The following is a 13,522-nucleotide window of genomic DNA, read 5'->3' on the forward strand; positions in this document are numbered from 1 at the left end:
GAAGTAGAAAACCAATTAGACAAGAAAATAAAAAGGATAAGATCAGATAGGGGTGGTGAATATAGTGATAATTCGCTTAGAGATTTTTGTGAATCAAGTGGAATTGTACATGAATTTACTGCTCCATATTCACCTCAACAGAATGGAATAGCTGAACGGAAAAATAGAACTTTAAAAGAAATGATAAATGCCATGCTATTAAGTTCTGGTCTATCTGGTGATATGTGGGGGGAAGCTGCACTTTCTGCATGTTTTATTCTTAACAGGGTACCTCACAAAAGGCTAGATAAGACACCATACGAGCTCTGGAAAGGGTATTCGCCAAACCTGAGCTACGTGAAGGTGTGGGGGTGCTTAGCAAAGGTGGCATATCCAGCATTCAAAAAACCTACGGTTGGATCTAAAACTTTTGATTGTGTTTTCATTAGTTATGCTCAAAATAGCTTTGCATATAGGTTCATGAGCTTGAATGACAAATCAATATGTGAATATAGAGATGCTATATTTTTTTAAAACATCTTCCCTATGATTAGAACTGATGGTGAATTTGGTGGGACATCAAAAACTACATGTATATCGTTGCCCTCTACTTCTGTTGATATGCTAGACTCTGAAACTAGATCTAATGATACAATAGATTTTGAACCTAGGAGAAGTAAAAGGCAAAAGGTTAGTAAAAGTTTTGGACCTGACTTTCTAACTTCCTATCTGGTAGAAAACTTTGACAAGATACATGATCAGTTCGCTTGCATGTATTTGATAGACGAAGATCCTAAAACCTACCAAGAAGCTATAAATGCCTTAGATTCTAGCCTATGGAAAGAAGCTATTAAAAGTGAGCTAGACACCATAGTTATGAATCAAACCTGGGAATTGGTAGATTTACCTGTAGGAAACAAACCTATTAAGTGTAAATGGATCTTTAAAAGAAAAATGAGACCAGATGGTACGATAGAAAAATACAAAGCTAGACTAGTAGTTGTAGGTTACACACAAAAGTATGGCACTGATTACTTCGATACGTACTCTCCTGTAACCAAGATTGCTACGATTAGATCTTTGATAGCTTTGGCTGCTATTCAAGGCTTAGTAATACATCAGATGGATGTAAAAACAGCTTTCCTCAATGGTGATTTAGAAGAGGAGATTTACATGACACAACCTGAAGGTTTTCTAGCTACTGGTCAAGAAAATAAAGTTTGCAAGCTAAAAAAATCTCTCTATGGCCTAAAACAAGCTCCTAAACAATGGTATGAAAAATTTAATGGCACTTTGGTAAACAATGGTTATAAAGTAAATTGCTCTGATACATGTGTTTACTCAAAGTTGTTTGGAGCTGATTGTGTGATAATATGCATGTATGTTGATGACATGCTCATTTTTGGTTCAAACTTAGATATCATTAATGAGACCAAGTTACACCTTTCTTCACATTTTGAAATGAAAGATTTAGGAGAGGCTGATGTAATACTTGGTGTAAAAATAAGGAAAAATGACCATGGATATTCCTTATGTCAATCACACTACATTGAGAGAATGCTGAAAAAATTTGATCACTTTGATAGTTTATCTATAAGAACACCTTATGATGCCAACATGAGTCTTAAAAAGAATCAGGGCGAGAGTGTATCTCAATCCGAATATGCAAAGATTATAGGTAGTGTTATGTTTCTAATGAATTATACTAGACCTGATATTGCATATGCGGTGAGTAGATTAAGTAGATACACTCATAATCCAGGTAAAAATCACTGGACTGCTCTACATCGATTGCTAAGGTATCTTAGGGGTACAATGGATTATTGTTTGCATTTTAACGAGTTTCCTGTTGTGCTAGAAGGATATTGTGATGCAAACTGGGTTACAGATAATGATGAAGTGAGTTCCACCAGCGGGTATGTGTTTACTTTTGGCGGTGGAGCTATCTCATGGAAATCAGCAAAACAGACCTGTATTGCTCGCTCTACCATGGAATCTGAGTTCATAGCACTTGAACTGGCAGGTCAAGAGGCTGAATGGCTGAGAAGTCTTCTTGGAGATGTGCCACTGTGGGGGAAGTCCGTACCTGTATCCATACATTGTGACTCACAAGCTGCCATAGGGATTGCAAAAAACAGTGTGTACAATGGCAAGAGACGTCACATTCGCCTAAGACATGGAGCTGTGAAACAGCTGTTGAAAGATGGAATTATATCCTTGGAGTATGTGAGGTCCGAGAGGAACTTAGCAGATCCTCTCACTAAAGGCCAAACAAGGAGAGTAATTCTGGAGTCCTCAGGATGTATGGGACTCAAGCCATGACGTTTTCTCACTAGCATGAATCCATAGCCCTTCTCTTGGGTGGTTCATGTATGGACTTGATGGATGTAGTGAGCAGTTGTGAATCCATAGCCCTTCTTTGGGTGGTTCATGAATGGACTTGATGGATATGATGAAACACTATGAATCCATAGCCCTTTTTGGGTGGTCCATGCGTGGACTTAATGGATAATATTCAAAGTCTTCATAACTCAGTTTTGAGTGGTTTATCTATGATAGACTTGATGAAGCAACAAACGTGACTGTGAAGGTAAGGCCGCCTTCTATGAAAGAGTAGAGTTGATGAGTCTCTTTCTAGAGCTTTCACGATGACCCAAGGTGTATGTGCATGGCCATTAAAAGCACTTGACAACTATCGCAGAATCAAAATCGAGGATTCACACGTGTTGTGGGGGTCTCAACTATAAATACTGAAAGTTCAAGAGGTAACTCACTTTCATTACTTAGGTTGTTGCTCTACTTCACTATGCATTAATTCAAATCAAAAGATATTAATGCTTAAGTTATTTATCCTTTGCTCAGTTACTACATCCTTCTTCTTACTCATTACTTTTACTATGTTGTCATTCGTGGGGGATTGTTGGGAATGACAAATATTAAAACTCCTTTTGTTGTCCCACATTGGAAGAATAACTTTTGGGAAGTTGGTTTATAAGCATTGACTCAGTATTGGGCTTATAAACTTGGTGTGAGGAAAGCCAAGACCAAGGCCCACACGTGCGCCGTCGTCGGGCTCGAGCCTGATTGAGGAATTGTTGGATATGTAGATAGTTGAACGTTGAATGAGAAATTCAAGCAATTCAAAAGACACATGGGTGGCCAAAATAATTTTTTATTTTTTATTTTTTAAAAAATTCAATTCTATTTTGGGTTACCACATCACTATAAAAAGCTCACCCCCCTTCCATTTCAGATCATCCCATTCATCTCAATCTCCACTCAATTCATTCACTTTTCCACCTCTCTCAACTATCTTAACTGAGCACGAGATTGATTCCACTCCTATTTCGACGAGTGCACGTCTGAATTGGAGGTTGTGTTAACCTTGGGGAGCATACCGGCAGTAAAACGATTTAGCACTGAGGTCGTGCCGATTTTGCTTTCAAGGTAGTGGTTCCGCCTACGGCACAACGTTTTTTACCTCCTGGTTCCTATTTTGTCCTTTATTGTCCAACAGATTCGACCAATTACCAATACCATCATTTCACCACTTTGTATGTTTTAAGGCATTTCTGGAATAGTATTTATTTTTTGTTGGCAAAAAGGTCATTTTAGTTGTGGATGAAATGGAAAAGGAATTGCTTTTGAGTGGGGTTTCGGTTTTTCTTTTCTTTTCTTTTTTTTTCCTTTTTTTCTTTTGTTGGGAAAATGCGGTTTCGGTTTTTAACACATAGAATCTTCTACACACAAAGGGAACGCAGACTCTGTTCCCAAAAATATAAATTAAAAAATAAAAATTATTTAGAATAATAGAAAAAATAACAATTTAACTCAATAATGAATATTTGTAGTCCCTACGCAAAAATTAAGTGGGCCCCATTGAAACTCCGAAGCCCATCCTCACACGCACGCACGATGCTTTACACGTGGCGCAATCTGCATTGCTCGTTCTTTGCCACCGGACGTTTTCTGTGCTCCCTCCCAATTTCTAACGCTTCCTCTCTGTTTCGTGTGTTTTATAGGCCCTCTTCGGTTTCGGTTCTCCATCTTTCTCATCACCCCCTTGGAGGAATTTCATTTATTCATCTACAAAGCGGTCCGAGGTAATTAATTACTTGTAATCCTTCTTTTGATCCAAAGATTAATTTTGCTGGGTGGACCTGTGTTTTTAGTTGTTTTTCTGTGATTTCTACTTCTTCTGACGATTCCCTTTTCTTTCCTCGATCTTCCCTTTACTTCCACTTCTTGCTTCCTCCCTCAAATTCGACGTCTTCTGGGTATTTGTTTTTGGGGGTCTGAGCAGAACGAGACTTGATGAAGTGGGTCACTCTGTTTTCTGCTCTTCCTTTTCTCTTTCAAAGGAGAGTCGAGAATCATTGTTGTAATAACCTTAACCTGTTATACCACCCATGGGTTTCGCTTATTGTCTCTTATTTGTTCATCCTATTGTCTTTCTTTCTCTCAGACTCAGGCGACAGAAGCGAGGAATTTCTGCACTTTTCAGGCTTGTCTGATAAGTTCTAGAAAAGGGGTTGTGGGGATTTAAGTGAAATGGTCGGTATCGGTAAAGAAATCTTGAGGAACGAGGACTTGAACTTGTGCTTTGAGAAGCTAATGATGGTTGCTGGTGGTGGTGATGGAATCGATGTTGGTGCTAAAGGAGTAAAAATGGAGGGTGGGGTGGTAGCCGGATGGAAGGACATTCCCATGGAGCTTTTGTTGCAAATTGTGTCGCTTGTTGATGATCGCACTGTTATTGTGGCTTCAGGCGTGTGTCGTGGATGGAGGGATGCTATTTGCCTTGGCCTCATCCATCTTTCTTTCTCATGGTACTTTCTCATCTGCCTTGAGCCCCTTTCCTTCTATTTCGAATTTTATTAAGAGAAAAGATTTCAGGCATTTGTAGTTTCTTCCAGGCTTCTGAGTTGTTGGGTTTCTGGTTTATATTGATTTTCTCCTTCTGTTATTGTTTTATATTGTTTTATATGATGAATTTGAATTGGACTCGTTTCTTTTTGTTTTATTAGTACTTTATTTATGAGTGCTTGTATTGCTTATTTCCTCAAGTGGTCACAAAAGTTTCTATGAAGATTTGGTGGGATGGGAAGGGATATAGATGATCGGATCTGTTTGCCTTTGATTTTATATGCTGAAGAAGAAATCACCTTATTACTGGGAATGGGAGAACTTGGGTTTTGGTTTTGACCTCAATCATAAATCTAGCATCCCCTTTAAGCAGTTTCTCTCCTTGTATCCTGATAAATGATGTAATTCCGTGGTAATGAGAAAGAAATTATAAGAAACATGTTAACCACATGGTTACAATAGGTTGACCTAGGCATCATGTGTGCTATCGGAAAAGAAAGTCAGAGGGAATGAGTTCAAACTATCGGGTCCACCCACCTAGGATTTAGTATCCTATGAGTTTAAATCACACGACTTTTTTTTTAATTACAGTCTTACGATGCTTATATGGTACTGGAAAGTAGTCCTTTTTTAGGTTTTTTTTTTTGTGGGGGCTGGCCTTCTCATCCCTGGCCTTTTAGGCTGTAATTTTTTTATCTATATTCTACTCCTGAGTTTCCTTGGCAATACCAAATGTAGGACGGTAAAAAAATTGCTCTATGAGATTAGTTCTGGTGCACCAGGCCCAGGCACTCACAAATATGGGAAAAAAATTATAAAAAACATGTTGGGAAAATACCCGAGTTTTATCCTGTTTGAAGTAATCAAATTGAAATGATCTGTTTCTCTGCCACTTTTTTGAGGCATTGAGTGAGCATTATTACTTCAGTTTATTACTATGGTCAAACCTAATCTTTTCCAGCTAATTTTGTGTTTAAATCTTTGCATGATTCTTTATTAAGAGAAGATCAATGACGTTACATAATTCTAAGATATGACTTTTCAATTTTCTCATTGCTATGTGTTAACTCTGTTTTTGGAGGTTAACTTATAAATCATAAACATATCAGGAACGGTGCAAGCTTGATTTTTCTAGCTACAAACTTATGACTGTTATTTTGTAAGTATAGCTTCGACATTTACTTTTAGACCTTCGTATGTTTACTGAATTACAGCTATTTTGATATTATGTAGGCCACAACACATTAAGCTCTTGTACCTTTCAGTGGTAAAACATCGTATGCTAACTCAAGCACATTTTTATGATCAGTGATGATCACCTCGGAACTTGTTAGAAGTATTTTATTTGTGAACTTGTTTTACCAACATAAATACTGAGCAAGGATAGTTGTTCAGTAGTCTCTGCTTTAATTGAAATGGAGTGTAAAGATATACAGATGGACTTCTTTTGTGACGTAAAAATAACTAGACTCCTTAGTTAATTGCTAGTTGGTGTCAACTTTTTTATTCAGGTGCAAAAAGAACATGAACAACTTGGTCCTATCCCTTGCTCCTAAATTCGGAAAACTGCAAACTCTAATCTTGCGCCAGGATAAACCCCAGCTTGCAGATGATGCTGTTGAGACCATTGCTAGTTACTGTCATGACCTGCAGGTTCTGGACCTGAGCAAAAGTTTCAAGCTCAGTGATCTCTCCCTATATGCCCTGGCTCACGGTTGCCGTGATCTTAAAAAACTTAATATTAGTGGTTGTTCTGCATTCAGTGACACTGCACTGGCTTATCTGGCCAGTTATTGCAGAAAGTTAAAAGTTCTTAATCTTTGTGGCTGTGTCAAGGCTGCATCTGACACCGCATTGCAGGTACAAAGTACAAATTGAGAAATTTGTAGCTTATGTGAAGTTGATTGGCGTAATCACCTTCCATGTTATGTTATGTGCAGGCTATCGGACACTACTGTAATCTTTTGCAGTCTGTCAATCTTGGATGGTGTGAAAATGTGAGCGATGTGGGTGTGATGAGTTTGGCATATGGATGTCCTGATCTTCGAATCCTAGACTTGTGCGGCTGTGTCCTAATTACGGGTACATCTCTTAACTCAAGCAACAAATTTGTATTTAGTCACTGAAAGATCAAAGAAGCTTTTGGTTTGGTCGAGTTTATCCGTCTGATTTATGATATATTTTTCTAGATGCACTATTAGTGAACTTTGAAGCTTCAATATACTACAGATTCCAAATAGGTCAAACCACCCCTTGTTCATGACCCTCTTAGAAAAGAGTATCGTTAACCTTATATGTTCTTCACTCACTTCCCATCCCCCCAGCTCCGATCGCTATTAAATCAAAATCCTTGTCTTCCTCCAACAATGCTAGCTTTTATTGCTAAGCAACGGCCCCTGCTGAATGAAGTTGAAAGATTGAAACAAAATCATAGTTTTCTTCAATGGACCCATGAAAGGCAACCATATTGATATAGCATCTTCTCTGGTAATGAACCCTATGACGGTCATCTACTTAGGACTGGCCCAATCTTGTAGGGTCTCAGTTATATTGGGATATCAGTCAAGGTACATGTAAGCTAGGAAAGGATCGGTTTAGGGTGTTTAATCGGTGATAGGTATTTTTTGGGGCTTTGTTGGGCGAAGATAGAATCTCATTTGAGAATCACAATCATCACTTATATCAAACAAAGTTCCAAAACCCTTAACCTCATCTTTAAGAGATCTTGTCCTGTTGCTAGGGAGCAGCCTTTTTTAGAACTGAGCTACTCCTTTGTCTCAAGTATGAGACAGATCTTTTTAACTATTGTCAGTTCCTCAGATACGGGAACTTCCATCTTTTGAGGGTTTCATCTCCATATGGGAGAAAGCTCCCTGTCTGAGAAAGGGAAAGGTCTTTCATAGTTGGATCTGTTTGTGTGGTCAGAAGAGCTGCCTCTTCAGACAACTCTTGTGGTTGTGTTTTTTCTTCCCCTTTTGTAGCTGATGGAAAGAATACTTCTATATTTGTTCAACAATTGTTAGTTACAATAGTGTACCTCAATATTGTGGATCATGTTGCCTCATCTGCAGATGATAGTGTGATTGCTTTGTCAAATATGTGCCCTCACCTGAGGTCCCTTGGCCTCTACTACTGTCAGAACATAACAGACAGAGCAATGTACTCTTTGGCACATAGCTGTATAAAGAACAAGCCTACAAAATGGGGACCAGGGAAAGGCATGAACGATGACGATGGACTTAGAACACTTAACATCAGCCAATGCACAGCTCTTACGCCCCCTGCTGTTCAAGCAGTTTGTGATTCGTTTCCTGCTCTTCACACCTGCTCGGGTCGCCATTCTCTCATAATGAGTGGCTGTCTAAATTTGATGTCTGTTCATTGTGCCTGCGCAGTCCAAGCCCACCGTGCTCCAACTGCTTTTGCTCATCCGGCTCATTGAACATGGGATTAAGTTTAAATTATTGGTCCTTCTCAAAAGGACCCGACCCTTTTACCCGAAAACCATGATGTGTATATGTACTTGTTTCTCGGAAGAATAGGAATTGGAACATTATGAGGACTTTGTGCTATCGGTTTTCCCTCCCTTTACATCTGTAAATATGTACCTTCTGGACATTGGATGCCAAGCCTATATTCTTTGAACTCATGCTTGGTTAGTTGTGGAAATGCCTTGAAATATATCAGTTTCATAAGTTGATTTCTGGACGGAAAACTGCACGAGTATCCAATAATTGGAAAAGAAAAAAGAGCGATTGCCCATAACACAAGGCAATTTCTACAGGAAGCTGTGAGTATACATTTTATTGAGTTGGTGGCCTGTACCCTTGGGAGCTTGGGATGGTCTGGATATTTGGTTCTTCATTTGCTATATCATTTCATGTTAAACAAAGTGGAGAATGTTAAACAAACTGATCTCAGGAATACTAAAAGTTAACCTTTATATCTGCAACCCTTTGGAGAAAGTAATATATAATGAACTATAAACAGTAACGGGTAAAGTCCAAATTCTATATGATGACCAACTTATGAAAAAATGGAGGAAGATTACTGATTTTAGTCCAAATCCCACATCACTTATCAACACAATTGATGGCTTGAGCCTTTCTGTGCTTGTTGAAAGATAAGAAATAAAACCACCTTTTTTTTTCGCAAAGGGAATAAAACCTTCTTGAATCTGTATATATATTCATCATTTGCTTTTATACACAATTTCATCGTCGTCCACATCAAATGCTGGGTTACAGAGGCATCTGAAGAGTCTACCTATACCCTGCACAACATGAAAAATGATACAGATTTAACAGTGACCTACTTTCCATCAAAGGGTGCAAAAGATTAAGCAAAGAAAAATAGTCTTCCTTCAGTCGAGATATGTTCTGTTGGAATTTTACAGACTTGTGAATGGTTATCTTGAGGGAGTTAACTATCGTTTTAATTGCATGGAGAGGTACGATTGCCCTCTTCCTCTCTCTTTTGTTCCCTACTTCCGAAAAATTAGGCTGAGCACACTTTCAGATGTCTGAAACGTTGATTACTCATTCAGGTAAGTTGATTGTACTCCTATTTGTCATAAGCGTTTCAGAAGAATACTTAGCGGCTCGACTAGCATACTTGTTACTTACGAAGAGGAGCTGAAAAAGAAAGACAAAATTCTTGCTCGGTTCTGACCCATATGTTATTATCTGGTTACTAGCCAAACCTTTTCGTTTGAGTTTACATGCGATGAAGTGCATTCTTTTGAGTAGTGAGAGAAGAGTTGATCTACATGCCTGAGTAAGAAAAGGAGTTCGATAAGACAGTGGTCTTTGGGGATCCTCATCATCGCTGCTCTCTGAACTCGTGCCATCGTCATCTACTGCAGCAGCACTTTTCTTTTTTGAGGTTCCACCATTTTGTGAATTTTTCTCCTGATGAAAAGGACGTGAATTCGTTTTGCGTTAAAACTGGAGTTTCTTTGCATTACATCACCATTATTAAAAAATGCATCAGAAATTGCATCTTATACTATATGACTTTGACACCAGGGAGGAGCCATTATCCAGTAAAAGACATCATCACTAATTCCTTGTGAGCATCGAGGAAATTTTAGTAAGACTAAGAAAAGAAACTTGAATGATGGTAAAGGTGTTTCTGGCAATCAATGAACATAAAAATGGTGAATATGTCTCAGATTTCAGATTGAACCTGGAATATTTTTCCAAGTATCTTCAGGGCCAGAGCACGAGCTTTTAGGTCTTCCCTTTTAACAGTATTATCATGTAGCACCTGGTTACAAATTGAAACACACAAAAAATCATTATCTATGCCTAAGAAGAATATATCTTCTTCAATATGAAAGTATCAATTCAGCTGATAGTTAATACGAAGTCTTAAATGCCTTTGGTATAGCTAATGTATATTTACAAAGTGCTGCCAACTTCCTGTACACTTTGATAAGTTTCCAAATATTCACTTAAAAGAAAGAGAGAGCCTACCATCTGGCACACATTTATAAGAGTCAATTCTATGTCTACTACATTAAGCTTCCACAAAGAATTCAGGAATGTGTCTTTATTCGCTCGTATATGCGATTCAATATCATTTTCAGGGCCACTACCATCCATTTTAAACTGCCGGCAAACATCATCTTGAAGTTGCAACAACTGAAAAGCACCTGGAAACATATAAACAGTCAATATGATTAGGTAGCAAAAAAAATAAAGCAGGATACGAAGGTAAGGCTGGGAGGCTTGAGATCTTCCTGCCTTTTGCAGCTGTTATCTGAGACTTCCAAAAATGCCCCTTGTTGCGAAACCATTCAGCCACAAATGGCACGCCAAGATAAATGGCCCTCTTTCCAAGCTCTTGAGCTGCCTGTCTTGAATAAATGTAGCCTATAGTGTGTAATATACTAACACCGAAAGCTGCATGTCCAAGATAGGAGGAAAAATATCAGGATCGTGGATATAAATGCAAAAGGGCTTATACAAAATATCAGGATCAGGTAAATGCCAAACTTATTAAGGTGTCATTTCACATGAGTAGACACATAATTTTCTTGCTTATACAAACACAAGAATTCACAAATCTTGCAACAAGAAATAGTCAAATTTAGTAATTAACGAAATCTGGAAGGAAAAATATGGGAAAGGAAGAAAGTAATTGCAATATCAAATTCATAGTTGTTATTACCCGCATTAGAAAGTCTTTTGGCTTCGGATTCAGCATGCCGTAAGAATCCTTCTTTATCGCCTTGAACATATTGATTAAGAAAGCCTTTGAGTACACGTGCAAGTTTTTCCTCTCTTTCTTTCTGGACAGCCTACATTAAACACGTTGCATATTAGGGATGCATAGATGATTTAGAGAAAATGAACTATCTTTGAGTAAAAGGTCACATTCTATAAGTATGCATTCCCATTGGAGATTGGAAGATTGTAACGTTAGCTGCTGTTAATGAGGAAATCTAAAACCAGAGTTTCTCGAAGACGTTGGAAACTATTAAAATTTGAAAAGGTAAACAGGAGATGTAAGAGGAAAAAGAAAAGGTAAGAAGATAGATTTATGTACCTGAGAGTTTTACCCAAAAAAGGAATAGAAAAGGAAATAGAATGCTTGGGAGCAAAAAAATAATAATAATAATAATTTAAAAAAAAAAAAAGAAAGAAAAGGAACAGAATATTTTCTTATCTAAGTTTGCTAATAGATGTAGGAGAAGTTATTGAGAGAAGGATTGGCTACCAACTAAACTGTTATAGGCTTATAGAAAAAGCTTGAAGTTGACTATATATAACAGTGATTTCACAATTATTTGTATGCCCTGAAATGGAAACTTTCTTATTTAAGGTTATCTTGGTTTGTTCCACAATAATCTGTACTGTGAGTAGGCAGAAATTGGACAATCTGAATTACTGATGAGAAACCACCGGAATTCTCATAACGCAATATATAAGGATATTCACTTATGGTAAACATCCTTAGACATACTTACCTTCAATTTATCATGTATTCGCTCTGGATTACCAGTTTCACTGTCTAATTCAGATGATGCCATTGATGCTACAGCTAAATGTCCAATGTAGTCCTCAAATAATTCACTTCCAAATAGAAGAGCAAAAACAGCCGTAGGGTCAAGCATGGATTCCCTAAACATAAATCAAATAATGTCAAGAAAAAGAATAGCAAGATACAGTCAATAGAGAAATTAATTCAGTAGAAAATGAATCAACATAGATAAAGAAAACCATATATCCAAATTCCAAATGTTTCTCTACAAGGAGATCTAACCTAGTAATGCTGTGCTTTCCATTCCTATCATATGCATCTCTCTGGACCGCATCACTCAGAACTTGATAAGCTTCACCTAACGCCTGGAAAAAAGTAAAATATTTCATATGATCAACAGTAATACCATAGATAACTTAAGCCATTCGGAGAAGTTCCGCATTATGTAAAGAAGACCATGAAGCAGTGCACTTGCCTGGAACCTTTCAGCAGCTAGAGGATCATTCAAATTCTTATCCGGATGGACTAGTTTTGCCTGTACCAGAACAATTGATCACTTGTACACCAGATTAATTTTCCAGTCTATTCTCAGTGATCGTAAATCAATTCTAATTTGCATCAACGCGGATCAATGAACGACTAACTACTTATTGCAAAAGAAGATAACGAAACTCAAAATTCTTCAAATAAATCAATCAAACCTCCAGTCCAGTCTCACAAAGCTAACCTTAAGATAATAGGCCTTACGAATCTCCTCCTCCGAAGCGGAAGGACGAACACCAAGAATGTCATAATACTCAGTTTCCTTCACCATTATGGTTCGGACCTAGGTCACGGATCTGCAGCAGCAGCAGCAGCCTGATCCCCAAGGAGTGGAAGAACTGGGAGTAGAAAGATGAGAGGAGAGAAGTGAGAGGAAAATGGGGAAAAGTAGGAGAGAGAAATAGGGCCATTTCGGAAGGAGGCCTCGCCCGCCCCACTGCCCACTAGCTTCTCGTGCCTTTCCAGTTCTTCACAAATAAACTAATGGAAGAAACTGCTTTTTCGCGGGAGCAAACAGTATTTTTTTAACTGTCAACAAGGTGGCGCTTATGATGCATTCGCAAAGTACTGTATCTTTTTCTTTTTCTTCCCCCTTTTACTTTTCTGCGACCTCAGAGTCAGAGCCTGTTCTATGGCCACGTGTACTCGTCTGCCTGTTTGGGCCCGTTTTTATGGGCCCCATCGAGCTGCTGCTGGGCTTGGGCTCTCTCATTACCTTCTCCTACTGGGCCTTTCAACTATGGAAATGGAAAAAAGTACCATTTTTTAAATTTAAAAAACAGGTCCTACCGGGAGTCGAACCCAGGTCGCTGGATTCAAAGTCCAGAGTGCTAACCACTACACCATAGAACCAATTGACGACCTAGTAGCTTAAGTACGCAAAATAACTTTTTTCACAAGAAAATTTAATGTAAAAATTATTCATGGAACCCTACACAGTACCTCGTATGGGCCAATCATCCCTCTCCCGTAATGATTAATTAGGACAACGGAGTTGTAAAAGAGGCAACTTTAATGATTAATGTGTAGTTATTATAGAAATGTTCAATATAGTATTGTTTAAAATAAATGAGAACTTTTTTTTTTGTTACCATGATATTTAAATAAATAAATTATGCTATGAATCTCTTTAATATAAAAGATTAGT

At 38.0% G+C, this 13,522-nt stretch overlaps 2 protein-coding genes and 1 non-coding gene across 9 annotated transcripts; 1 reads left to right on the forward strand and 2 right to left on the reverse strand.

Moving 5' to 3' along the window:
- The first annotated feature begins 413 nt into the window (after positions 1-413).
- SKP2A (F-box/RNI-like superfamily protein) lies at positions 414-8,560 on the forward strand. 6 transcript variants are annotated; one of them, XM_022285773.2, is made up of 6 exons: positions 4,002-4,082; positions 4,283-4,360; positions 4,445-4,808; positions 6,357-6,705; positions 6,786-6,927; positions 7,917-8,560. In XM_022285773.2, exons 3-6 carry the CDS (start codon positions 4,531-4,533, stop codon positions 8,285-8,287), a joined length of 1,140 nt encoding a protein of 379 aa, XP_022141465.1. In that variant the 5' UTR covers positions 4,002-4,082; positions 4,283-4,360; positions 4,445-4,530; the 3' UTR covers positions 8,288-8,560. The 6 variants fall into 6 exon arrangements, 4 of the variants coding, with proteins under 4 accessions (XP_022141464.1, XP_022141465.1, XP_087979181.1 ...); XM_022285772.2 differs by lacking the exon at positions 4,283-4,360 and having other exon boundaries at positions 3,935-4,082; XM_088123055.1 differs by lacking the exon at positions 4,002-4,082 and having other exon boundaries at positions 4,281-4,298.
- A 258-nt stretch (positions 8,561-8,818) lies between these two features.
- Positions 8,819-13,159, reverse strand: LOC111011851 (DNAJ heat shock N-terminal domain-containing protein). Of its 2 annotated transcripts, XM_022285769.2 has the most exons (10): positions 12,560-13,105; positions 12,308-12,367; positions 12,115-12,197; positions 11,819-11,972; positions 11,020-11,149; positions 10,593-10,751; positions 10,323-10,501; positions 10,033-10,113; positions 9,618-9,755; positions 8,819-9,118 (listed from the first exon to the last, which is right to left on the reverse strand). In XM_022285769.2, exons 1-10 carry the CDS (start codon positions 12,644-12,646, stop codon positions 9,038-9,040), a joined length of 1,152 nt encoding a protein of 383 aa, XP_022141461.1. In that variant the 5' UTR covers positions 12,647-13,105; the 3' UTR covers positions 8,819-9,037. The 2 variants fall into 2 exon arrangements, with proteins under 2 accessions (XP_022141461.1, XP_087979182.1); XM_088123056.1 differs by lacking the exon at positions 8,819-9,118 and having other exon boundaries at positions 9,127-9,755; positions 12,560-13,159.
- Positions 13,156-13,227, reverse strand: TRNAQ-UUG (transfer RNA glutamine (anticodon UUG)). The gene has a single exon. It is a non-coding gene; the product is annotated as a tRNA-Gln (tRNA).
- Positions 13,228-13,522: the final 295 nt, after the last annotated feature.

Source organism: Momordica charantia (assembly GCF_013281855.1).
Source record: "Momordica charantia cultivar OHB3-1 chromosome 4 unlocalized genomic scaffold, Mcharantia_2.0 BLBB01000004.1, whole genome shotgun sequence".
NCBI classification, from domain to species: Eukaryota; Viridiplantae; Streptophyta; class Magnoliopsida; order Cucurbitales; family Cucurbitaceae; genus Momordica; species Momordica charantia.